The sequence below is a fragment of the Danio rerio genome, chromosome 7 (assembly GCF_049306965.1).
Source record: "Danio rerio strain Tuebingen ecotype United States chromosome 7, GRCz12tu, whole genome shotgun sequence".
NCBI classification, from domain to species: Eukaryota; Metazoa; Chordata; class Actinopteri; order Cypriniformes; family Danionidae; genus Danio; species Danio rerio.
In genome coordinates this window covers 24,167,872-24,194,165 of record NC_133182.1, presented here as the reverse complement: position 1 = coordinate 24,194,165, position 26,294 = coordinate 24,167,872, and the positions used below count along the sequence as shown (strand labels likewise).

The following is a 26,294-nucleotide window of genomic DNA, read 5'->3' as shown; positions in this document are numbered from 1 at the left end:
TTTTCAATAATTCATTGGAATTTAACTGTATTACCTTCTATTCCTAAGTATGTTTGGTGACAAAACTCTTATTATAATAGATATCACAATTCAATAAATTAGCTTTAAATGCATCAAAACGTATGGGCTACATATTTTTTCAAAAGGGGGTGTACCCATTTATTCTGAGAACTGAGTAAAAAAAATATGAATTTAAAATATTTTAAGAATTATATTTACATTTATTTACTTATTTGTTTACCCTCATATTTATTTGCTCTTTTTCTTTTCTTTTTTGTGTACTTTTATTTATTTTCACATTTATATATTTAAGTATTTATTTATTGCATACATTTTTAGTACTACTTTTCTTCATCTTTATGGGGTAACAAGGAGCAAATGTTTTTACCACAAGAATAGCAATCAAATACAGTAAAAAAAAAAAAAAAAGTAAAGAGAAAGTAAAAAGTAAAGTACATTAACATCACTTTACAAAAAAGTATACATTTTTAAATCTTCCTTTTCCATGGGATGTCACAGAAAGCATGCATGCATATGAACAGCAATTACAATAGAGTTAATAAATACAGCTACTATTAGTTTTTTAATGCTTTGCTAATTTTAGATATCAGGACTTGAGCTCCAGGTGGGCAGTACAGATCTACTGGTGCATTTAATCTTGTTTATCTATTGTCTTGTAAATATCTGAGTGTTACCCATCCTCAGGCTTCATAACTGATTTCAATTGTGTATTACATTTTTTCATATAGTATTGTTACTGTTCACTTTCAATAAAACAACTCAATATGCAATAGATGAGTGTATGAGGACTTCATTTCTCTTTATATTGAGCAATGAAAGTGCTGCTTAAAAAAGCATTTGACATGCATGAAGACAAAGAGGTTAAAAAGTGATATGTGATTTATACATTACTGAATAAATAAGCAGAATAAATACATTTTCCATTGATGTATGAATTGTTGGAAAAGGACAATATTTGTCTGCCATACAACTATTTGAAAATCTGGAATATGAAGTTTAAAAAAAAGAAAAATCTACTTTAAATTTGTCTAAATTAAGTGCTTAGGGACACAGTGACTTAGTGTTTAGTACTGTCGTCTCACAGCAAGAAGGTCGCTGGTTCGAGCTCCGCCTTGGTCAGTTGGCTTTTCTGTGTGGAGTTTGCATGTTTTCTCCGTGTTTGCATGGGTTCCAAAGACTGTGCGGTATAGGTGAATTGAATTAACTAAATTGAGTCTGTGAATGAAAGTGTATGGATGTTTTGCAGTGCTGGGTTGCAGCTGGAAGAGCATCCGCTGCGTAAAACATATGCTGAATAAGTTGGCGGTTCATTCCACAGTGGTAATCCCTAATGAATAAAAGGATAAGCCGAAGGAAAATTAATGAATAAGTGTTTAGCGATGCAAATCAGTAATGAAAAATTGAGATTTGATTAACTTAAAGTAAAACATTTACAAAATATCTTCATGGAATATGATCTTTACCTAATATTCTCATTATTTTTGGCATAAAAAGTATATATATATACACATACATTAACTTGAAAATGAATCCAAATCTATTGTAAAACAAATATGAAACCTCAGAATGATAAAAGAAAACATTTACAACATGCTTAAATGGTGGCATCAATGTTTATTGTCAAAGTGATACATGAGTTTTACCTTAATTCAAACATTCCTTGTAAACCTAACAAAAAGAGCAGTCACACTCTTAACAAATGAAGTGGGAGTGGCATTAACAGGAAGAAGGTGATGAGTGATCCAACAAACAAAGCATATGGTGGCAACCAGTCGTTCATACAGTTGATCTGTTGTTTCTGAATATCTAAGCTGACCAAGGCAGGACTGGTGGTTACATATTTAGGAGAAGCCGGTCGGGTTTTTGGTGGATTTGTCCACCTCTTAGAGCAAGAACCAGATGCAGCACAGAGCCGCCCTGGATTTTGTAATCTGCTGCCGTTTTCTCATCATTCCTGAGGAAGAAGAGGTGGATTGTGGGTTAAAAATGTATCTACAAAGATGTACAGGAACACAACGTGTACAATGACCTACATCTGTTTCCCACTGTAGATGAGTCTCTGTTGCTGAGGTGGGATTCCTTCTTTCTCCTCCACTCGCTCTTTTATTCTCTCCACCTGAACGAGATTCACATTAAATAAATGCACACTGAATTGAATCATGTGTAAAACTGTGGCTTAAAGTGGCTAAAATCACTCAAAAATGAAGTGACTTCTAAGTAACGATTTTTCTTTTGTTAAGAATAAGAAATATATTTTGAAGAAAGCTGGAAAACCCGTAACCACTGACTTTCATAGTATTTGTTTTCCTACTATGGACATTAGTGGTTAAAGGTGTTCAGCTTTCTTCAAAACATCTTTTTTTGTGTTCAACAGAATCTCATAAAGCTTTGGGTCCACTTGAGTAAATAGTGAGTAGATTTTCATTTTTGGGTGAACTTTAAGCCCTTTAAGGCATTTTAAATCCTTTTTTATGGCATAATTGATGGCATAATTGTCCAAACTCGGTCCTGGAGGGCCGGTGTCCTGCATATATTAGTTCCAACCCTAATTAAACACACCTGAACCAGCTAATCAAGCTCTTTCCAGGTATACTCGACTTCCAGGCATGTGTGTTGGAGGAAGTTGGAGCTAAACTATGCAGGACACCGGCCCTCCAGGACCAAGTTTGGACACCCGTTTTATACCTTCTTAAATAGTTTTCCACTTACATCAAATACTTGTCAGAGATCATAAATCTGAATACACTCACAAATATAAGCACAAACTCTGTACATCCACTATGCAATATACAGTACTCAGCATATAAAAGTACACCCCTCACAAATCTCTATTTTAAATAATATTTTTAATAGGAAGCTACACAATATTATATTTGTGCATATACATTAGAGTAGTCAGTACTGAAGCCCAATCTGGAGCTAACAAAAATAACAAATCTAACAAAATAACTTACGATAACGGTCCAAAAACTAGTACACCTAAATTTATGTTATAGAAAAATATTAAATACAAATTTAAAAAAGACGAAAAATCAAGAGAAGCAAAACATTGAACATTTTTGTTAAAATTTTATAGTTTGTAATTTTTCTTGTGTAATATTTTGCTTGAATTTAATTGCATAATCCTTCAGTTTCTAATTATGTTTGGTGACTAAAATATTGTTTAATAAATATATCAATTTAATAAATCTGATTTGTTTAAATGCACAAAAATACATTGCCTATTTTCAAAATGGGGTGTACTCAAATATAGTGAGCACTTTATGCTTTCCTTTTTGTGTTCATGTACACTAATGTTATACATAATAAATTCTTTCAAAAAAAATAAAACTAAATAAAATAAGACAAAAAAAATGGGGGAGAACAAAAACGAAAAGTTAAACGAATAATTAAATAAAATAAGATATACATACACATAAGCAACAAAATGATGTACATGTAGAAAGTGATCCTTCCGATTTTAGGCTAACAGAAAAGTTCAGGTCCATGTGATGTTGCATAATTAGTCCATTTTTCCCAGAATGAAATAAAGCTTCCATTTTCTGATTTACAAATGCAGTAATTTGCTCCATTTTATAAATTTCAATTGTCATTTCCTTCCATGCATTTAGGCTAGGACTAATGCATGAGCATGCTCCAGAGTTGTTAAATAAAGATCACTTATTTGTAGAGAAATACAGGATGTCTTCCTTTTTAATAATGAAATTAATAGATTCAAGGTACTCAAAAAGACATTCATTCATTTCTTGTGAATGCAACGGATTTAATGCATGACATTAATGACTAAAGGCTTTCTGCTCTGACTGACCAGGCCTTTAATTGTAGAACAGAAATAAAGACGTTTTAAAACGTCTTTTAAACCTTCAGAAACCCTGTTAAAATGTTATACTTTACCTTATCTGTGGGTTCGATGTCAATCTCGATTTCTTTGCCCGTGAGTGTCTTTAAAAACAAGACATATGATTAGTCATTTACACACATTTCGCTCTTAATGATCTATCATCTATTACTCCACGGCTTGTTATTATATTAACCGTGCACATCATATTGTAAAAACAGCTTTTTGACAAATTTGCAACGCCCTACTACTAACGTTATATTAAATAAAATACTTAAACTACAGGCACAGCGACGAACCGACAAGAACTGTGCTGAATGAAACTGCTGTTCTGCGTTCTTTTCTTACCTTGACTTTAATTAGCATTGTGACTTCTTCTGTTTTAGAAACACATGCAGAGAAATGAAACACAAATACTGAAGCTGAAAGTTCAGATTTCTCTAATTCCCACAAATTCTCCGCCGCTCGCGGAGTTCCTGCGTCACTGCAAAATAATTCCCACCTTTCCAGTGTCTGTAGGAAGAGTTCCGAGGGCTCTGTGCAGAATAGCGGTCTTCGATAATAAGAGACGATTTGCAATAATATGTATATATATTTCGTAAAATCAAACGACTTTTATTGTATTTAATATATAAATACACATTTTACACTTTCTGAACTTTCATTAAATAAGAAAAAAAATCAGTTGAGTCCAATCTGACCGGGAAAATATGAATTTGCGACGTTTACTGCGACAGTGTGCATCGCTGTTTGTAGTTTTTCATCAAACGTTTCAAGTTGAATTGACGCACGAGATGTCAGTTCAAAGACTACATGCCCTTGACAGTCGTAAACATCCCGCTCAACTAAAACGACCGCCTTCAACCCGGAAACGAGTTTCATTCGCTCTCACATAACCCTAACGAGGAGCTGCGCGTCTACAGTTATAAGTAAGATATAAGTAAGATTTTATTTTGTAAAATGTAAATAAGGTTTTATGTAAGTTACATTAGTTTGTAATCATAGCAAAAACATTTAATGTCAAGGCGACATAGAATCAGCAATGTTGCGCTCTTTTGACCTGCAGTATCTGACAGCTACTGTCAGACATGTGCAGAACACATCACCACCAGATGTGCTTACTTTATTTTGTTTGGTAACGTTATGTGGTAAATTGTTTTAATCTGCTCTACGAAATTTCACTTTTTTGTAACTTTAATGGAAATTGTGCAATATTTAGTATTAAAAAGATTAAAATAACAATATATGTTTCCTGTCTCTCACGGTCACCCTCCTCCTCACTGATCATCTGCCATAATTGAATCAGTGGGAATGTTTTTCTTTCATTGTCTTGTGTTTTTCCAGGCAGTGTGATACGGTTGGATCAGTCTCAAGGCCAATCTCTCCAGCAGCCATGCCTCGCATTGAAAATGACATCAAACTTGACTTCAAGGATGTGCTGCTTCGACCCAAGAGGAGCACTCTCAAATCTCGCAGTGAGGTGAGTCAGACACCTGTGATTATGGCTGCAGACATTGGAAAAATGCAATATTTTGTTATTCTGCGATATATATATATTGCGAAATGAATACAACTTGACCAGATGACTTGAATATCTAAATTTGTAAGGAATTTATAAGTTTACATAGATTGGGATGGTTCTGTAGAGGAGTGCATCTGCATAAAATATAAGAACAAATCTACAAGCACAGATAAATACAATAAAGAAAAAGATGCAAATTAGATACACAATAATTTATTGTGGCGACGCAGTGGCGCAGTAGGTAGTGCTGTCGTCTCACAGCAAGAAGGTCACTGGTTCGAGCCTCGGCTGGGTCAGTTGGCATTTCTGTGTGGAGTTTGCATGTTCTCCCAGGGTTCGCACGGGTTTCCTCCGGGTGCTCTGGTTTCCCCCACAGTCCAAAGACATGCGGTACAGGTGGATTGGGTAGGATAAATTGTCTGTAGTGTATGAGAGTGTGTGTGTGAATGTGTGTGTGGATGTTTCCCAGAAATGGGTTGCGGCTGGAAGGGCATCGTAAAGCGTAAAAACGTGCTGGATAAGTTGGCGGTTCATCACGCTGTGGCGACCCCGGATTTATAAAGAGACTAAGCCGAAAAGAAAATGAATGAATAAATAAATGAATGAATGTAATGTATTGTTTTCTGAGAAGTCTAGCACTATTCCTCATTTTATGAAAAATGTAATACAAGTAAAGTTACAAATGATACAATCTATAGGCCTGAATGGTTTTTAAATCCTCATACAGTCACAGGCCTCAAAAACACACGCAAATAAATAAATTATAATCCAGACTCAACATTACATATCTTGCGATGTGGCTATTGTGAATTGTCACATTGTGATATCAATGCTGAAACAATATATTGTGCAGTGATGTATTTTTGTTTGTTTTGCAGGTGACGTATGACATATTAGATTTAAGCTAGCCTCATTATAATCAAAGTTTCACTGCATTCATGTGTCCAGTGCAATGATGAGCTAAAATCTGGCTTCTCTTCTCTTTCATTTATCTCCGCGCTCTGCTCTGTTTCAGGTGGATCTCATGCGCAGTTTTACATTTAGAAACTCAAAGGGCAGTTATCGTGGGATTCCCATTGTTGCTGCCAACATGGACACAGTGGGGACGTTTGAAATGGCCTTAGCTTTACATCAGGTATAAGTTAAATCCTCACTCTGTTTTAAATATAGCTAAACACGTATGACCAGTCTTTGTCTTAAAACTGAACTAACTTCTCTATGATGTCAAAACTCAATAGAGAAGCCACAGACGCCGATGTGGCTTTAAAGGTGTTTAAAAAAATAAAGATAAATGGGTTGTAAATGTATTATTGGTGTAGTTGGTTTAAGTATAGTTCTGACTTGTTATATTCTGGGTCCTTATGGGTGCTTGAAATTTTTATCTAGTATTGTCAAGGTATAAAATTAAATTCATCTTTGTTTGTATAGCGCTTTTACAATGTAGATTGTGTCAAAGCAGCTTCACATAGAAGATTATAGTGAATTGAAACAGTGTCAGTTCAGTGCTGAGATTTTAGAAAGAGGGCTTGAAATAGAAATTGTGTTGCTTTCATAAAAATTTGTTACTAAATGGATAATAATAATTATCTATTTAAAAATATGTTTATTTTTGCTTTTTCATAAAATGATAACAATGGAGTCTCTGCATATTTGTCCTTAGAATACTCTACTTTACTCAAACTATACTATACTATACTATGGTATTATAAATATAATCTTATGAAGTATGGGCAGTATAAGTATGTAAATATGTAGAAAAAAAAGTTATTAGGAGTTCAAAGAAGATAAGCACCACCTATCAACTGTACAATTGTGTACATTTATGTATGCGTGTGTGTATGTGCATGTTTGTCTTTCTGTCCTTTAACATAGTTCTCATTACATTATTTTTTTGTAGTTTAGCCTCTTTACAGCCATGCAAAAGCATTACGGTGTTGACGACTGGAAGGAGTTTGCAGCCAAGCACCCAGAATGCTTAGAGGTGGGCATCTTTGCTAGATTTTAAATACAGTTTAAATACAGATGGTTTGTATTTAGATAATCACTTCTTCATTTTTTTGTCCAGAGTGTTGCAGTCAGCACAGGGACGAGTGAAGGGGACTTTGAGAAACTGGGGGCCATTGTTGCCGCTGTGCCTCAGATTCGGTACATTTGTGTGGATGTAGCCAATGGCTACTCTGAGCACTTTGTCAACTTTGTAAAAGACGTGAGGCAAAAGTTCCCCACGCACACTATCATGGTTAGTCAACCAAAACAACACACAGCTATCTTATCTTTAATCTCTTTTAAGGAATAATCACAATATTTTAAAACTGAACGTGTGTTTTTTAGGCTGGTAACGTGGTCACGGGAGAGATGGTCGAAGAGCTGATTCTTGCTGGGGCTGACATTATCAAAGTGGGCATTGGACCAGGTGACATCATCACTCATGTTTTAACAGTCTGAGATGATATTCAGCTCATTTTACAGTATTCTCACTTTAGTTTTTGTGTCTAGGCTCTGTGTGCACCACTCGTAAGAAGACCGGTGTGGGTTATCCTCAGCTAAGCGCCGTCATCGAGTGTGCTGACGCTGCTCACGGCCTGGGTGGACACATCATATCTGTGAGATTCATTTCTAAAGCCCCTATATTGTCACATCTTTCGTACCTATATTTCATTTTTACAAATTAAAATAGACCCTCCATTTCTGCGTGAATAAAATCACATGACAAACAATTCATTAAATCAATTTATTTGTTCATGGTTAAGTCATCATGTTTTGCACCCCAAAATTAGAACCTCAGAGCTTTGAGCATAAAATCAAGCATTTATGTATTATTACATGCATATAACTATTATTGTTAGATGTAAAGTCATAACTATATACAGTCAAATAAATTGTTCATACCTCAGGAATATATATATACTGTACTGTATATACATAGTGTTTTCTGTAACTCTCTTATTGTGCTGCATCTTATTGTGTAATTGCATCTTATTTCTGCTGTCTGTGGTTTTAAAATTAATCCAACAACAATAGATAATGAAATCACTCTGCTCTTGACTGAATAGCTGTATAGCAAAGTAGTGTTTAACCTTTATTTATTTTATAGAGGGAAGATTATATACAGTATACGGTGTTAGATAAAATGTAAATAACTGAAAGCTACTGTTAGGTACATAAAAAACCTAAAAAGCACGGTTTATTTTTTAGCATTATCTTCGCTATATATTGTATTCATTTGGTATTATATTTTGCTTGTTGCTTTCTTTACTGAACATATCAATATTGTTATTATTTTTTAAAAATGTTATTATTACTTATTGTTTATTTTTATGCTCATATAACAAATACTGTATCTGCATCAAATTTAAATTTTACTCCATTTAAAATTTTAAATGTTTTTCTTTGAATATAAACTACACTAAATCATTAAAAAGCCATTAAAAAACTCAATTATGAAGCATACAAAAACATACATTTGTTTTATTTTTTGATGTTTAACAAAACATGTTTCCTTTTTTACTATTATGGCACATATCAGGATTTACAGAGCTAAAAACAAAGAGTAACAGGCACCCTATTTGTGGACAAAGAGTCTTTGATCAGGTATCTGCTGAGCTCATCTGTTTTCTGTCTCTCTGTAGGATGGGGGATGTACCTGCCCAGGTGATGTCTCCAAGGCTTTTGGTAAGTCTTGGTAACACTGCATTATTATAATGGGATAAAACAAAAGACAACTTATTAACCACAACTTCTGAATTTGCATATTTATTGTTTCCTTGCTACCTCTGAATGCAACACTTTTTAACTGTTGGCCACAGTATCACATTTCACTTGTGTTTGATTGGCTGATCTGTCTGCTAGGGGCGGGAGCTGATTTTGTGATGCTTGGAGGAATGCTGGCTGGTCATTGTGAGAGTGGAGGTGAAGTCATAGAGAAAAATGGCAAGAAATACAAGCTGTTCTATGGCATGAGCTCAGACACGGCCATGAAGAAGCACGCAGGAGGCGTAGCAGAGTACAGGTAATTGAGTAGAGCTTTAAAAGGGATACTTCACCCAAAATGACCTTATCATTTTGAGAGTAGAGGGCTTTTTAACTGTACTGATTATGCTGTTTTCAAAGACATACCTAAAGTAAAATTATGTTAGACTTATGTTAAAATTATGCAGGCGTGCTCACACCTAGGTACAGTTGCCTTAAACTGTGCCGAAGCACAATTTTTCTCCCTCCCATCTTCTCTAACAGCCTGCACTCACACTGCCTTTTACCTTCCGAACCGGAGCATGCTTATGTCATCGATGATGTAACTGTTCAGTAACAGAAAGAGAAGTGCTCTCACTCAGCACAGTGGAGATATCTTTAGTTATATCGTTTTAGTCGTTTGGGATACAGTGACATGCAGTCAAATATTTTGCCGAACACATCCTCAACTTTTAACGTTCATAAATAATCATAAAAGTCCTCGTGCTGCACGAATTATGAGGTTTGCTGAAGGTGCAGCTGACATGTAGTTTGGTTTGTGTCTTTAATAAACTAAGATAATTTGCTTTCAATGAACAGTAAGAATGATTTATAAATCTATATGAAACAGTCCCTTAAAAGTGACATCGTCTCTTCAGTTTCGGGCTCAGCCCACGCGTTGCGCTCATATTACAAGCGTACTGCACAAAAGCCCAACCGAACCGCGCTCTGGTACACCGGCCAACTGAACCACATCTGGGCCTGATTCAGAGCATTTACACTTGTCAAACAAACAGGAAGATGCGCCTGGACATGGTTCGGATAGCATATTGTGAGTACACCCTCAGTTATGGTTTTGAGGCAACAGAGGCATACAAATTTTAAATTCACAGGGAAAAGTTGTAGACACTAAAATGTATGCAGTCATTTTGACCTTTATGGCAGTTCTTGGTAGAATTTATCAAAACTCTTTTGTAATTTTGATAAAATAACAATGTTAGAAGGAAATATAAACATATTTATTAAACGTCAGGGAATTACAGATATGTGTGTTTTGTTTCAGCAGAAATATTAAACTGCAAAAATTCAAAACGGTCAAAATGATCGCCTCAGAAGTTCTAGTGTTAAATGACCTCATGTGGTTTTAAACCTTTATGAGATTCTTTCTTCTGCTGAACACAAAAGACAATATTTTGAAAAATGTTGGTTGCTGGCACATACTGACTTATGGTAAAAAAAAAACTAAGGAAGTCAATATATGTCAGCAACCAACATTTTTCCAAATATCATCCTTTGTGCTCAGCAGAAGAAAAAAAACTAAACTAGGTTTTGAACAAGTGAAGAGTGAATAACAATGACATATAATAATGACAATAATTATGTCTTAACAATAATAACTGGATTGCTGTGATTAACCATCATTATGCGTGTTTTTTCAGGGCATCTGAGGGTAAAACAGTTGAAGTGCCTTATAAAGGGCCCGTGGACGTGACGCTGAGAGACGTTCTGGGTGGAGTTCGCTCCACCTGCACTTATGTGGGCGCTGCTAAGCTGAAAGAGTTGAGCCGTCGTACCACCTTCATTAGGGTGACCCAGCAGCTCAACACAGTGTTCGGTAATGATAATTGAGACATGTTGGTCCACATTGGGCCAACTGATGCCAAATCCATGCGAAGGTCATTTTATCCTGGGTGCGGTCAAGTAGGCACACATGCATGTTCACATACGCACACACACACGGTCATTTAACATAATTTCTGTCGTGTTTTGTTCGTTTTTGTTTGTCTGTTTAAACTCGGTCTTGGAGGGCCGGTGTCCTGCAAAGTTTAGTTTCAACCCCAATTAGACACACCTGGGCTAGCTAATCATGCTCTTACTAGGCTTTCTAGAAACATCCTTGCAGGGGTGTTGAGGCAAGTTGGAGATCAAATCTGCAGGACACCGGCCCTCCAGGACCGAGTTTGGACACCCCTGCCTTAGATCAAACACCTCATATATTATCCAGATAACTGGGTACTATTTTAGACTTTGTTGTCAATTTGAAACGAATGTCTCTCTACGCTCAATGTCTTACATTCAGATACTTTCTGATTTCATAATCATTCCTGGACCAACTCAGATCTTTAAAGGGTTATTAAAGTATTAGCAGTCTATTATATTACATGATGACCATTATATATTAGCAGTTTATAATATAGCATATATTTAAAAACCAAAGCCAAGTTGTTGTTTTCAATGCTTTTAACATTTCCTCCAGCGTCGTCTATGTTACAGATGCAGCGTTAAACAATCTTTAAGTCTTAATCTGTTTTTGTCACAGTATTGGCATGATTTGATGCATTTGAGCCTGGTTTGAACATTAGACAGCTTTTATAGTAGTTTGCTTAACTGATGATTAACTTTAATTTAATTTAATTTGTATCTTTTTTGCTATTATATACTGTAGTTCATACGTTTGACATTCCTTTGTGTCCTAATACATTGTCATTAATGTTGCTTGGGCAGATTTAATTTGACCTATATTGAACTTTTAATGACGATGAATCAAATTTTGTTCGTATATTCGGGCGTTTAGCATTCCTGTGTTGTTTTGTGGAAATAAATGAGTTGGATAATCATTGAAGAATGGCTTGAGTTCTTTGCTGTTATTCTTGTAGGTACATTTTTAGTCACCAGAATCATTTTTTATGTTTAGATATTTTTCAAATGCTTGTATTTTAATGATTTCTTACACATTGTCATGGATCACAAGATTTAACAGGCCAATATTATGTTACATGTTCTGCACACAGTGTCTTGTACAGCTGAATGAGTTCCTTTTGTGCATTTAATTCAGTCAATATTTTCCAGGATGTATGATGTAATTCTGGCAAAAATATATTATACATTACTTATAAAAACCTCTAAATAGTAATTTTCTTGATTCTACAACATTACCTTTGGAAGAAAATATTAATAAATCTGCATCAATTCTGTTACCGAACCATATTTTGCCTTTTAGATTCGTAGAATTACTACCCACAATTATGCAAGATACAGGAAATGAGGAAGGAAACGATGTCACTTTGGCTTGCTGAAAAGATTTGAAGCACAGAAAGGTATGTGCACTCTTTCTGAGAAAATATTTTTATCTAAAAAATCTTAGAGTGGTAATTTGTAGAACATTAAAACTTACGACAATATCAAAAATGAAAACAATCTATGACCTGTCACAAAGTTGGTTGTTCTAAGGTTTTTTTTAATCTGGCTTTTATAAGTGTCATGTATAGCACTAATGCTATCAAGTGGAGTTTTTGGATATAAACTTTAAAATGGTCAAATCTGTTACTGCATTATAATTAACGGTAACAGAGTTGAGAAATGTTTTCACTAAAATACTGAAAACAATTGTTGGGAGGGTTTCTTACCTTTTTCAAGTGCATATCTCCTATTATAGAATCACTCAGGTACATCTTTTGTTGTATTTTAAACACAATATTTGTTCGCAGTTTGAATATATAATTGTGTTTGCATCTGTAAAGCACTTGATGTGTGTGTCAAAGTCTATGTAAACATGTTGGTGCCCTTTGGGATTGTGTTTAGCAATTATCTGACAAACCCTATTTAACTTTCTGCTTAACCTAATATTCCATTATTTACTTTTTAAAAGTGGGACTGAAAACCTAGTCATCAACAGAAAAGTCTAAATGCTAGAATAACCCTTGACAAGAGGCATGTTATGTGGACAGAAACTCTGTGTACTAGTTCCTTATAAAAGCAAAAAATCAGATTTTCATTACTACCTTTTTTTTTTTTACTTTGGAAATAAGCTGATTTTACAACTCCTGTAGAGTTAAATAATTGAGTTTTAGCATTTTTGAATCCATTCATCTGATCTCTGGATCTGGCAGGAGCACTTTTAGCTTAGCTCAGCATAAATCATTGAATTGGTTTAGATTATTAGCACCTTGATGCTCAAATGTTCCTATTTAAAGCATGTCTGTTCTGTAGTTATATCCAAGGTGTGATATAAGTAATAGTAAATAATAAATTAAAAAAATAAATAATAAAGGTGAAAATAGTGATTTGGGGGCCCTAAGCAATTCCAGGTATGGGGCCTTAGCATTAAAACTCAAAACACTCCCTTTTATAGATATAATATAACTTCCAACCTATCTCTGGGAAACATCAATACACGCTCATTCACACTCATACACTACGGACAATTTAGCCTACCCAATACACCTGTACCGCATATCTTTGGACTTGTGGGGGAAACTGGAGTACCCAGAGGAAACCCACGCAAACGTGGGAAGAACATGCAAACTACACACAGAAATGCCAACTGACCCAGCCAGACTCGAACCAGTGACCTTCTTGCTGTAAGGTGCCAGCACTGCGCCACTGCGTCGCCTATATACATATATATATATATATATATATATGTATATATATATATATAGTCCCCTAACTCCCTGGTAGAGATTTGGGCCTTAAATCTAAGCCCTAGCACGGCCCTGGCCCGAGATCAAAATTTTTGGTCCGAGTCCGACCCAAAGCCCGTCTTTTTTTCGCCAAACAACTTATACTGTTACAGCCATTAAAATACACCAGATTTGTATGAACAGAAAGTTGTTGTTTTTTTTATCAGAATAATTTAGAGAAATGTTTGGAGTTTTTTATGTTTTTTTTTTAAATGTAAGTTTTAGTTTATAAGTGACATCGATATGCAAATGGTACATGGTCCACAGTGAGTTTACTCAATTTACAAGGTGTGCATTGTGCATAAACAGTTGGCTCATTATTTAAAGTTGTCACTATTTGAAAAGTTGACCCGAAGTTTGCCTTTCCTCTAGCATTTTTCAGTTTTACATTCGCCATTTTGCAATTTTTCTCTTTATGTTCTCCATTGCAGGTAGCTGGAAATCTTTATGCGCATCACTGGCACCTCTGGACTGAATTAGATCTATTAAACTTTTGTTTGAAGTTTTTTCTAAAGCAGGCCCAAAGCCTGATAACGTGCTAGATATGGAGTAAAAAAATGGCCCAAAGCCCGGCTCTCTAGCAGCATAAACAGAAAATGAAAAGTTCTTATTTTCTAGGTCAACATGGTTAGGACCTATACTCTCATTTTAGTAATAATGAGAACTTTGCTGTACCATTGCTGCAGCAGGCTATTATATCACGCAGGCTGTTACCTGAGGACTATGTTCAGGCATGCACTGCATTTTTTTGCACCTTAATTATAATGTCATGGGAATAAGGGTATAGTTCCTAGTCATATAGCAACTTTTTATTTTGACAATAAAAAAAACTAATAGATCTTGGAATGTGAACTAGTATGATTGATTTTTCATTTCATGACAATCATTTTCAATACCACTGACAAAACTAGCACAATGTATAATACTGTAGTATACTGTACATGCAATATACTGTAATATATTACAGTATACTGTAGATGTGTTTGTCCTTTCTTTATTATTTTCAAGCTTTGAAAGGTTTATTAAAGTCTTCTAAAAAGAAACATTCGCTTTAGCATCAATTAGGCCTACGATTACAATACTTTTTATTAATTGCTCATTTTGTGTGTTTCTTTATTTACAATAAAAAGTTTTAAAGCGTTATAATAGGAATTTTCCTCCGTGGCAAAAATGAATGTGATGTTTTTGTGGGAGTTCCCGGCTATGCAGACCATTGTATTGACTATTGAAATGCAGGTCAAAGCTTTTAATATCAGTTTAAATTCTAAGCATACACAGTCACAAGCTATGCTTTATTACCTCAGAAAAGTAGGCTCCCTGGCTTAATTTGCAAAAGTACAGATTTAAAAATCTACCTAAATACAATAAAGTGAAGTTCATTACAGTGCTTTTTCCCTTGGCAGTAAGAGACAATTCAATTCAATGTTTATTTTTTATAACGCTTTCACAATGTAGATTGTGTCAAAGCAGCTTAACATACACTGAAAACCTTAATGATGTCTTTACTTAAACAATTAAGTAAAGTTGACAGAACATAACTTAAAACTTTGCATTTTAGTCCTATCACTTAAAAATATGAGTTAATTTAACTCATGTACCATGAAAATGCCTACACTTAGTACTTAAGTAGATTATACTTAAACTGTTGAGTTCACCAAACTTAGTACTAAGTTTGGTGAACTGAACAATTTAAGTATAGTCTACAAAACCGGCAAGTTAAACTTAAATATGCATGTTTTGGGAGACTCCATTACTCAATTAAATTGAGGCAATGAGTGTACTCAATTAATTTATTTCAGTCAGCTTATTAGGGTTTTCAGTGTAGAAGTTCTAGTAAATTGAAACTTTATCAGTCCAGTTTTTAGAGTTGAAGTTCAGTGTGGTTTAAATTTCACAGCTGAAAGTCCAAACACTGAAGACCAAATCTCTCCATGCGCAGCTCCACAAGTCCCAAACCAAGCAAGCCAGTGGCGACAGTGGCAATGAACAAAATTTCTTTACCAATTGATGAAAGTGAAAGAAAAAAACAATCAATCAATGTCTTATATAGACAAATGCTAAAGTCCAAGCAAAGTCTGTCTGCTTGTTTACTCAAATAGACCACTTTACCCATTAGAAATGTTGAATATATCTGTTTTTGTGCTAAAATCATTGCTGCTTTCTAATCCGATCCCTGTGTTATCCTCAAAATAAAGGGTTTGTGTTCAAGTCAAATGTCTTAGTTATTTTGTAAAACATTCCTCTTGCATGGTCTAGGCACATCAAATTAATTTATTAGGGAAATGTGTTCATTTTCTATGTCTTATTGAACTCGTTATTCATATATCTTGCCTTTTCATGATTTCTGTTGAAGAAATAATTGTACATGTCTATTGTGCCCAATGCAAATCTGCATTGCAGAATCAATTAAACCACCCGTCAATGCCGATCATTTTACATCCTGCTTCCAAACCGGTTTGACTAGTGGAATTTCTTTAAAGGGGATGGGCAGACAGAGAGACAGTATATCTTCAGCTGTGCTTTGTTTGTGCAATCATTTTGTTGTCTTCTCCCATCAGCAATGGCTGTTTGCAGCAGTCCACAGGATGCAGAGCAGTTCCAGTGTTCAATATGCCAGGACATCTTCACTGACCCGACAACCATTCCATGTGGACACAACTTTTGTATGGTATGTATCTGTCAACACTGGGACAGCAGTAGGAAGACAAGCTGCCCCCTTTGCAAAAAACATTTTAACTTGACACCAGAGAGTCTGGACATCAACAGAGAGTTCAAGGAGATCATTGAACGACTGAAGAGGGTGGAAAGTCCTGTTCAGCCTGGAGTGGTAGCGTGTGATGCCTGTACAAAAATAAAGAGAGGAGCTTTGAAGTCTTGTCTCCATTGTGAAGGATCTTTCTGCAAAACTCATCTTGAACCTCATAACACCGTAGCCAAACTGAAGAAGCACAGACTTATCAATCCTGTGGAGAATCTGGGCGATTATATCTGCTCAAAGCACGAGAGACCGCTGGAGCTGTTCTGCAGAGATGACCAGATGTGTGTGTGTCTGTCGTGTACGATAAAAGACCACAGAACACACAACACTGTCCCAGTAGAGGAGGAGAGCGAAGAAAGAAAGGTCAGAGATGCTTAATCTGTATCTGCGCTTCAGTGGCTTTAACATGTTGACTTAAAGAAACGCTGATTTCCACAGTCTCAGTTTGGGAGAAAGCAGGCCGAGGTTCATTTGATGATCCAGAACAGAATAAAGAAAATTGAAGAAATTAAAACCTCAGTGACGATCAGCAAGGTTAGTCAGTTTGAAGTTCTTTGGTTAATTTGGCTTTGTTGTATGAAAATATTTGTATTTTTTTTATTTACATTTGAAGACGTAAGATTGTAAGGGGCATCTCAGAGCAAGAAGGTCGCTGGTTCGAACCTCGGCTGGATCAGTTGGCATTTCTGTGTGGAGTTTGCATGTTCTCCCTTATGTTCATGTGGGTTCCCTCGGGTGCTCCGGTTTTCCCCACAGTCCAAAGACATGCACTTTAGGTGAATTGGGAAAGCTGCATTTTCTGTGTATGTGTGTATGAATGAGATTATATGGGTGTTTCCCAGTGATGGGTTGCAGCTGGAAGGTCATCCACTGCGTAAAACATGCTGTATAAGTTGGTGGTTCATTCCGCTGTGGAGACTTCTGAGTAATGAAGGTACTAAGCTGAAAAGAAAATGAATGAATGAATGAATCTTCTGATGAAGAAAAAGAGAAGATATTTTAAAGAAAGCTGTTTACCAGTAACTACTGATGTCCACAGTATTTGTTTGTCTTACTTTGGAAGTTAGTGGTTACAGGTTTTCTGCTTTCTTCAAAACATCTCTTGTCCTGAACAGAACAAAGAATTTCATAAAGGTTGGGAACCACTTGAGGGGGAGTAAATTGTGAGTAGATTTTAATTTTGGGTGAACTTTTGAAGTAATAACTTTGAGATTCCAGTCATATTACTACAATATTACTACTATTTTATATAGTTTTTGATCAAATATGCAATATATGAATGAATGACCCCTTTGTAAACCATTTTAATCCCATCATCATTTCATTTGATCATTCATTGTCATTCTCCTTTTGTTCCAAACCTATTTGAGTTTCTTTCTTCTAATTAACAGAAAAGAAGATATTCTGAAGAATGTTGGGAAATGGCAGCCAATGATTTCCATAGTATTGTTTTATTGTTGTTCCTGCTATGGATGCCAGTGGTTGCTGTATGTTTCCAACATTGTTCAGAATATCTTGTTTTGTGTTCATTCATTCATTTATTCATTCATTCATTCATTATCCTTCGGCTTAGTCCCTTATTTATCAGGGTTCATTACAGCGGAATGAACCGCCAACTATTCCAGCATATGTTTTACGCAGTAGATGTCATTCCAGCTGCAACCCAGTAGTAGAAAACACAGATAAACTCTTGCATTCACACACACTCATACCCTACGGCCAATTTTGTTAACCCAATTTACTTATAGTGCTTGGACTGTGGGGAGACTGGAGCACCGGAGGAAACCCACAACATCACGGGGAGAACATGTAAAATGACAACTGTCCCAGTCAGGTCTTGAACCAACGACCTTCGTGCTGTGATGTGACAGTGCTAACCACTGAGCCACCGTGCTGCCCTGAATAAAGAAGCTCATAAAAGGTTAAAACCCCTAGAGTGTAAGTGGTTCACAGTTTGCAATAACTTAATGCAGCATGGCATATTTTTCAGCCAAAAACCTGAAATGGGTTGCATTATAGCACTTCAGGAGGGGTTACATGTCCTCAAAGGGACAGTTCTCCCAAAAGTTAACATCTCCTCATCATAACATCATCACACTTGAGTAATCTGAAACTTTTATGAACTTCTGTTTGAACACAAAGCAAGATATTGTGAAAAAATGTTGTAAAAAAAAAGCTACAACTCGCATGAATAGTAGCAAAAAAATACTATGAAAGTCAATATATCTTCCTTTGTGTTCAACAAGGAAAAAAATTGATTAAACCAGGAGGAAAGTGAATATGTGATAACTGATTAAAAAATTTTGGGTGAACTATTGCTTGAAGTCAGTGGGTTTTTGGTTAAATTCCTGAAATAAGCTATAAGGTTTAAGGTTAACACAAGCTAAAGATTTTTCATGTTGTTTCATTTCATAAAATACATTAAAAGCCAATAGAAGAGAGGGATGTTTTCTTTTTCTTTTGGGTTTTGTTACAAACTGCTCAAACATTGGCAATAAATTCTTACATTTAAATGTTTTGTTTAAAATTGGGGATGTGGCTATTTATCATGCCACATTGTTATTAAGTTATTGCTGGGTAGCATTGTTATAAGACTGACGGTAGACTATTCCCAACTTAGCAAAGCTCAGAAAAAGAGAGAGCCGGCTATGTCGAGGTGTTTGCTGATCTGATGCGCTCCATTAAGAGATGTCAGCGTGAGCTGCTGGAGGTGATGGAGCAGAAGCAGAAAGCAGCAGAGAAACAGGCTGAAGATCTGATTAAAGAGCTGGAGCAGGAGATCAGTGAACTGAAGAGGAGAAACTCTGAGCTGGAGGAGCTCTCACACACTGAAGATCACCTGCACCTCCTACAGGTCTCTCTCTCTCTCTTTTCAATTCAAATGAGCTTTATTGGCATGACTTGTCAAGTATTGCCAAAGCATTGCACATATCATTAACAATTAATAAAATAGTATAGTAATAAAACATTAATAAAAAACATACATAATATTTATAGTAAATATATATTTTATATATTTAATTGAAGTCAGAATTATTAGCCCCCTGTGTTTTTCCCCCTAATTTGTTTAATGAAGAGACACTTTTTTAAACATAATAGTTTTAATAACTCATCTCTAATAACTGATTTATTTTATCTTTGCCATGATGACAGTAAATAATATTTACTTGATATTTTATAGACACTTCTATACAGCTTAAACATTTAAAGGCTTAACTAGGTTAATTAGGCAAGTTAGGGTAATTAGGTAAGTCATTGTGTAATGATAGTTTTGTTGACAATCCAAAACAAATATTGTTTAAGTGGGCTAATAGTATTGACCTTTTTAAAATGTTTTAGATTAAAAACTGCTTTTATTCTAGCCGAAATAAAAATTACTAATGACATTATTAATAAGACAATGAAAGACAAAAAAAAATCAATATGGAATAAATTCACAACAATTACTTCGATTATAACACTGCCCTCTCTATATCACACTGAGGGATTTTCTCCTCTCACTTCTGTTGTAGATTTATCCATCACTTTGCAGGCCTTTAGACACCAAGATCTGGACTGGGATCAGTGACACTCATATGAAGGAGGATGCTGTGAGAAGAGCTATTACAAAACATCAGGGATTTCTCAGTGATGTAATGGTGAAAATGACAGGAATTGGTGAGCTTTAGATATAGCTTTTTTTCCCTTGCTTTTGTTTCATGAATAAATTGAAATACAGTTGTGCTGTATGCATTCAAATTTAATAAAGGCGAGAATATTTCTAAACATTCTTTACTTAAATGGTAAAAGTAATCAAGTTTATTAAATGTTTCCACAGAGCTAAAGAAGATCAAGAAGTTTACAGGTATGAGTTTGCTGTGCAGTTTTCCAAACTTTGCACAAAAATACTCAAACATTGTATTTAACTGTGGACACTTTTGGCCATGTGAACATTTAATAATTAAACTTTCCTTTCTTCTTATTTTGTCTACAAACAAAAACTGTATGCACATTTATAAGAGGAGAACTGTATTTTACCCTGAATCTTATTACAAATCTCTTGTGTAATATCCACTAGCATTAAATTGAAGCATTTTTTGACGATTACAGTTTGATTATACAACAATTCTGTTCACGTGATATTTTTATTTATCAAGCCTTCAGACATTTTGATAAAAGAATGTGCTTAAAAAACTCGTATTAAAAAATACATTAATTTTTGCACAATAGAAAAAATATCTTAATATTTATTTTACTTTTATTTTGATCATCATAGTTTTAAATGACATTTTGGCACCAAAAGTTTGGGAAAAGTACCAGAAAAATAAAGAGCACAAAGTACACTCAAAAATGAATTAGCCTTTTCTTCAAACTACTTAAGTAAACTGATTTATTTTATCTTTGTCATTGTGACAGTAAATAATATTTGACTAGATATGTTTCAAGACACTTCTATACAGCTTAAAGTGACATTTAAACGCTTCACAAGGTAATTAGGTTATCTAGGCAGGTTAGGGTAATAAGGCAAGTTATTGTATACTAATGGTTTGTTCTGTAGACTATCAAAAGGTATATATATTTTAAAGGGGGCCCCGTGGTACGTGCCCTGTGGGCAATCTGTTTATAAATGAACTTCATTTAAAAGTGTGTATCAGGGTTGTGTATTTAATTCTACACCACAAATACATGATTTTAACTGTACTTCTAAATTATGATCCCTTCCTCAGTGAATGTGACTATGGATCCTGAAACTGCTCACCCCAAACTCTTCTTGTCTGAGGATGACAAACAAGCTGAATTTGGAGAAACACGTCAGCCTGTCCCAGACAATCCGTGGAGGTTTAATAAGTGTCCCAGTGTCCTAGGGAAGGAGGGATTCTGTTCTGGCAAGTTTTATTTTGAGGTGCAGGTAAAAGGGAAAACGGAGTGGGATTTAGGAGTGGCGAGAGAGTCTGTTAACAGGAAGGGAATAATTACTCTGAGTCCCAGGAATGGACTGTGGACTCTGTGGTTGAGGAATGGAGCTGAGTATAAGGCCTGTGACTGTCTGTCTGTGTCTCTCTGCCTGAAAGTGAAGCCCCAGACGGTGGGTGTGTTTGTGGATTATGAGGAGGGTTTAGTCTCATTTTATGATGTAGAGTCCATGTCTCATATCTACTCGTTCACTGGTCAGTCTTTCACTGAGAAACTCTATCCATATTTCAGCCCAGGCTTTAATAATGGAGATCAAAATTCAGACCCACTGATCATTTCACCCCCCCAGTAAAAATAACTGGACTTTAGTGTATAATGACTTAATATATATGATATATATATATCATAATACTGGGTGACGCAGTGGCGCAGTAGGTAGTGCTGTCGCCTCACAGCAAAAAGGTCACTGGTTCGAGCCTCAGCTGGGTCAGTTGGCGTTTCTGTGTGGAGTTTGCATGTTCTCTCTGTGTTCGCGTGGGTTTCCTCCGGGTGCTCCGGTTTCCCCCACAGTCCAAAGACATGCGGTACAGGGGCCTGTTTCAGTAAGGAGGTTCAAACAACTCAGAGTTTAAACTTGAACTCTGAGTTGATTTACCGAGAGATTAAAAACTCTGAGTTTTCGGTTTCAGAACAGCTGATCTGAGTTGGGTCAATCAACTTTGAGTAGACCAACTCAGAGTTAAGCGCGCACACCGTGACTTTAAAAAGGCATTATCAATGGAGCGCAGACATTACGAGTGACTATGGCAACATCTTATAAAAGAGATCACCATTTCTTTCTCCAGCTGAACTTGATGTTCTCATGCAAAGTTATAGCAAATATGAGCGTATATATTTGAAAAGAAGCAACCATCAGTGAAGAAGAGACAGTTAGCGTGGAAAAACAGCTGCTCAAGTTAATGCCTAATTTCACTTTTTAAGTATTTAAATATTTAAGTATAATAAAATAAGTAATGTAATTTGTGACGTTTATATATTTTTTTCTAAACTTTTTTTATACATTTATTAGTTTTAAATGATTTAACAGTGCACTTGTGTGTCTGCCTTTTTTATTGATCAAGTGATAGAGGTTAATATAACATTTAGAAGGTAAGCAGTGCTAAAAATAATTTTTAGAAAGAATAATAATCCCATTAATCTAGTTACAGTGCATGTCGAAGGTGAATTCAATTTAATTATTTATTAAAAAGCATAAGCCATTCTAGTACAGTTCTTCTGTGTGTGACTAAAATGTAGGCAATAGCTGTGTTTCCATCCAAATATATTACATAAATTTATGTGCAAAACTGGAATATTGCATAAAAGATGCGAATAAAATTCCATCCAACGAGTCAAAGAGAAAGAAAAAATCGTCACTTCCTGATTAAACTGGCACCAAATATCAACAGTAAAAGCAGAATTTACTGTGGTAGAAGAAGCTGCGTCAATTAATTCTTTATTTAGCCTAATTAATGTACTTGCGCCTCGATGTCAGAAGACAATGCTGAAACACAATGAACACGTGGGGGCGTCTGAAGCCATGAGACGCGGAGACTCTTGACACGCTCCAGACGTTCGGAGGTAATTAATAATATACACTAATACTGAAACAGTTAAGGCATTTTAGAATGACTAAAACAATAATTTAAGACGTGTTACAGTGTGCTCAGCTTGCTGGTTTGTTCATTTACACACATTTTCATTATCATATGATCATGATCTTTTTTTAATGTACATGCTGTAATTTGTTCAGTAAAAGTGTTTCCATCGTAGTTTATGCACAAATTTTCTATCGAATAAAAGTGTATCCTACTCAGTTATGCGCGTTTTTTATGCATATTTTAAAAATTTATGTGCATCATGACGTTTCTATCAATAGTTTTTATGCACGTATCCAAAATGAGCATTAAAATAGGTGGGTGGAAACGTAAGGCTAAGGCGAGAAATACCGCTTCATCTTTAAAAAAGGGGAGGAGACCGACAGAAACTCTGAGTTTAGAGAATAAAACCTGCTTCTGACCAGGTTAGATTCACAGAGTAAGTTACCACAGTAACTGACTCTGAGTTAAAGTTACCTTTTTTTCAGAAACAGGCTTGACTTACCCTGATTTCTCGAGTTTAACAAACCTGCCATTTTGAAACGGAAAACCCAGAGTTTCTCTCATTTCAGGGTTAAAATACTCTGAGTTTTCACTTAACCTCCTTTCTGAAACAGGCCCCAGGTGAATTGGGTAAGCTAAATCGTCCGTAGTGTATGAGTGAGAAACTTGTGCTGGATAAGTTGGCGGTTCATTCCACTGTGGCGACCCCAAATTAATAAAGGGACTAAGCCGCAAAAAAGAAAATGAATGAATGAATATTATAATACCTCTAATAAAGATGAATATTTGTAATCTACAGATGTGTTGATTTGTGCTTTTGCTAAATGTTTATATGAGCCTAATGTCTGTATTCAAAGAAAAGTATTATTATTTTGATGCTTTTGTCTTTTTAGACTAAACAAATACATGCCATCATTTGAGCACCCTATATTTACATCATGTCAGACACATTCAAATAAGCAGGGAAAAGGGCCGGAATGGGACTCCTTTTCAGCCCTGGAGTTTCAAGCCTTGGACCGGCCCACTTCAGTTCACGACTGACTATATTAAAATAACATCTTTACAATTCAGAACTTCACAGTGAATTGTTGATTTTAACAGTTCACACAATGTAATGTTTAACAGTATCAGAATCTATTTTCTATAAGAATTAGTGCTCATAAATATCCAAACCTTAAAATGAAAAAATATCTAATAAATACAAATATGAATACCCTAGGTAGGTTTCCAGGCGACATCTGAAACAGATGCCCGAACTACCTCAGCTGACTTCTCTTGATGTGGAAGAGCAGTGGTTCTAAAAGGGGTGCACCCTGCCACTCTGCAAAGGAAACTCATTTTGGATGCTTGTATGCAAGATCTTGTCCTTTCAGTCATGACCCAAAGGTCATGACCATAGGTGAGAGTAGGAACGCAGATTGACTGGTAAATTGAGAGCTTTGCCTTTTGGCTAAGCTCCTTCTTAACCACAACAGACTGGTACATTGACTGCATTACACCTGTCAATCTCACGTTTCATCCTTCTCACTTATGAACAAAATGCCAAGATACTTGAACTCCACCTGGGGTAAGAACTTCAACTTCAACCTGGACATGGCAAGCCACCTTTTTTTTAGTGGAGCACCATAGCCTTGACAGCAAACCACCCCAGAGCATGCTGAAGGTCCACGTTCCGATGAATTCAACAGAACATTATCAACTGTGAATAATGCAATGCAAACCAAACTCCTACTGTGTTCATACAGGGAACAGACAGCCCCTAACAGAGTGCCTCTGACCCCATACTCCCAGAGCACCTCCCAGAGAATGGCCTAAGAGACACGGTCGAATGCCTTCTCCAAATCAACGAAACACATGTAGACTGGTTGGGCATCCTCTCATGAACCTTTGAGCACCCTGGTAAAGGTATAGAGCTGGTCCAGTGTACCACAGCCTGTACGAAAACTGCATTGGTCCTTATGGATTGAAGGTAAACCATCGGTCGAATCCTCATCTTCAGTATCCTAGCATAGATTTTCCCTGGGAGGCTGAGGAGTGTGATCCCCTAATAGTTGGAGCACACCCTCCAGTGCCCCTTCTAAAAAACGGGAACCACCACCGCAGTTACCCAGTCCCAAGGTACTGTCCCACACCTCCATGTGACATTGTAGAGAAATGGCAGCCAAGAAAGCCCCACAACATTCAGAGACTTGAGATACACAGGGTGTAACTTATCCACTCGTGCTCATTGTCACTGCGGAGCTTGCAAACTACCTCAGTGACCTCAGCTTGGGTAAGGGCGAGTCCGCCCCTGCATCCCCAGTCTCTGCTTCCTCAATGAAAGACATGTCTGTAGTGTTGAGGAGATCCTCAAAGTATTCCTTCCACCGTTCGAAAACATCCCCAGTCGAGGTCAACATCTCCCCACCTCGCTGTGTCAGTGTCGAACTGCTTTCCCCTCCTGAGGCGCCAGATGGTTTGCTAGAATCTCTTTGGGGCCGACCAGTAGTCTTCCTCCATGGTCTCCGCGAACTTGTCCCAGGCCCAAGTTTTTGCTTCTGCAACCACCTGGGCTGCATTACGTTTGGCCTGTCGGTACCCATCAGCTGCCTCTGGAGTCTTACAAGCCAACCAAGCTCTGTAGGACTCTTTCTTCTGCTTGACGACATCCCTTACTTCCAGTGGCTACCACCAGGTTCATGGATTGCCACCTCGAGAGCCACCACAGGCCTTACAACCACAGCTCCTCACGGCTGTGTCAAAAATGGAGTCAAAGAACAAGGACCACTCAGTCTCAATTTCATCGGCATCCTAAACTTGAGGTCCGGCCAGACATTCCCAGAGGACCCTTACAATATGTTTGAGCCTGCCAGGTCTGTCCAGCTTGCCTTCCTGCCAGCGGATCCAACTCACCATCAGGTAGTGATTATTTGACAGCTCTGCCCCTCTCTTTAAGCGAGTGTCTAAAACATACGGTCGGAGATTGGACAATACAACCACAAAGTCGATCATCGACCTCCACCATAGGGTCTCCTGATGCCATGTGCACTGATGAACACCCTTATGCTCGAACTTGATGTTTGTTGTGGACAAAGTGTGATCAGCACAGAAGTTCAAAAACAGAACACCACTCCGATTCTGATCAGGGAGGCCGTTCCTCCCAATCCCACCTCCAGGTATAACCGTCATTACCCACGTGGGTGTTGAAGTCCCTAAGTAGAACAACAGAGTC

General features: G+C 36.4%; 3 protein-coding genes across 7 annotated transcripts; 2 read left to right on the top strand and 1 right to left on the bottom strand.

Annotated features, from left to right (window-relative positions):
* Window positions 1–1,615: 1,615 nt before the first annotated feature.
* Window positions 1,616–4,373, bottom strand: nedd8 (NEDD8 ubiquitin like modifier). Its single transcript, NM_201321.2, has 4 exons — window positions 4,208–4,373; window positions 3,916–3,963; window positions 2,055–2,137; window positions 1,616–1,975 (listed from the first exon to the last, which is right to left on the bottom strand). Exons 1-4 carry the CDS (start codon window positions 4,223–4,225, stop codon window positions 1,855–1,857), a joined length of 270 nt encoding a protein of 89 aa, NP_958478.2. The 5' UTR covers window positions 4,226–4,373; the 3' UTR covers window positions 1,616–1,854.
* A 359-nt stretch (window positions 4,374–4,732) lies between these two features.
* Window positions 4,733–11,947, top strand: gmpr2 (guanosine monophosphate reductase 2). 2 transcript variants are annotated; one of them, XR_012382517.1, is made up of 10 exons: window positions 4,733–4,788; window positions 5,204–5,339; window positions 6,397–6,516; window positions 7,279–7,362; window positions 7,447–7,620; window positions 7,713–7,794; window positions 7,878–7,984; window positions 9,011–9,053; window positions 9,231–10,061; window positions 11,267–11,947. XR_012382517.1 is itself a non-coding variant. In NM_001040304.2 (10 exons), the coding sequence occupies exons 2-10, from the start codon at window positions 5,253–5,255 to the stop codon at window positions 10,956–10,958; spliced, it is 1,047 nt and encodes a 348-aa protein (NP_001035394.1). In that variant the 5' UTR covers window positions 4,739–4,788; window positions 5,204–5,252; the 3' UTR covers window positions 10,959–11,947. The 2 variants fall into 2 exon arrangements, 1 of the variants encoding a protein (NP_001035394.1); NM_001040304.2 differs by having other exon boundaries at window positions 4,739–4,788; window positions 9,231–9,390; window positions 10,769–11,947.
* Window positions 11,948–12,302: 355 nt separating this feature from the next.
* On the top strand, window positions 12,303–23,879 carry si:ch211-216p19.6. 4 transcript variants are annotated; one of them, XM_073905986.1, is made up of 8 exons: window positions 12,331–12,427; window positions 16,351–16,460; window positions 16,540–16,913; window positions 16,989–17,084; window positions 19,171–19,404; window positions 20,063–20,207; window positions 20,368–20,394; window positions 21,257–23,879. In XM_073905986.1, the coding sequence occupies exons 2-8, from the start codon at window positions 16,439–16,441 to the stop codon at window positions 21,793–21,795; spliced, it is 1,437 nt and encodes a 478-aa protein (XP_073762087.1). In that variant the 5' UTR covers window positions 12,331–12,427; window positions 16,351–16,438; the 3' UTR covers window positions 21,796–23,879. The 4 variants fall into 4 exon arrangements, with proteins under 4 accessions (XP_073762086.1, XP_073762087.1, NP_001373742.1 ...); NM_001386813.1 differs by having other exon boundaries at window positions 12,378–12,427; window positions 16,351–16,913; window positions 21,257–21,938; XM_073905985.1 differs by lacking the exon at window positions 20,368–20,394 and having other exon boundaries at window positions 12,303–12,427; window positions 16,351–16,913.
* Window positions 23,880–26,294: the final 2,415 nt, after the last annotated feature.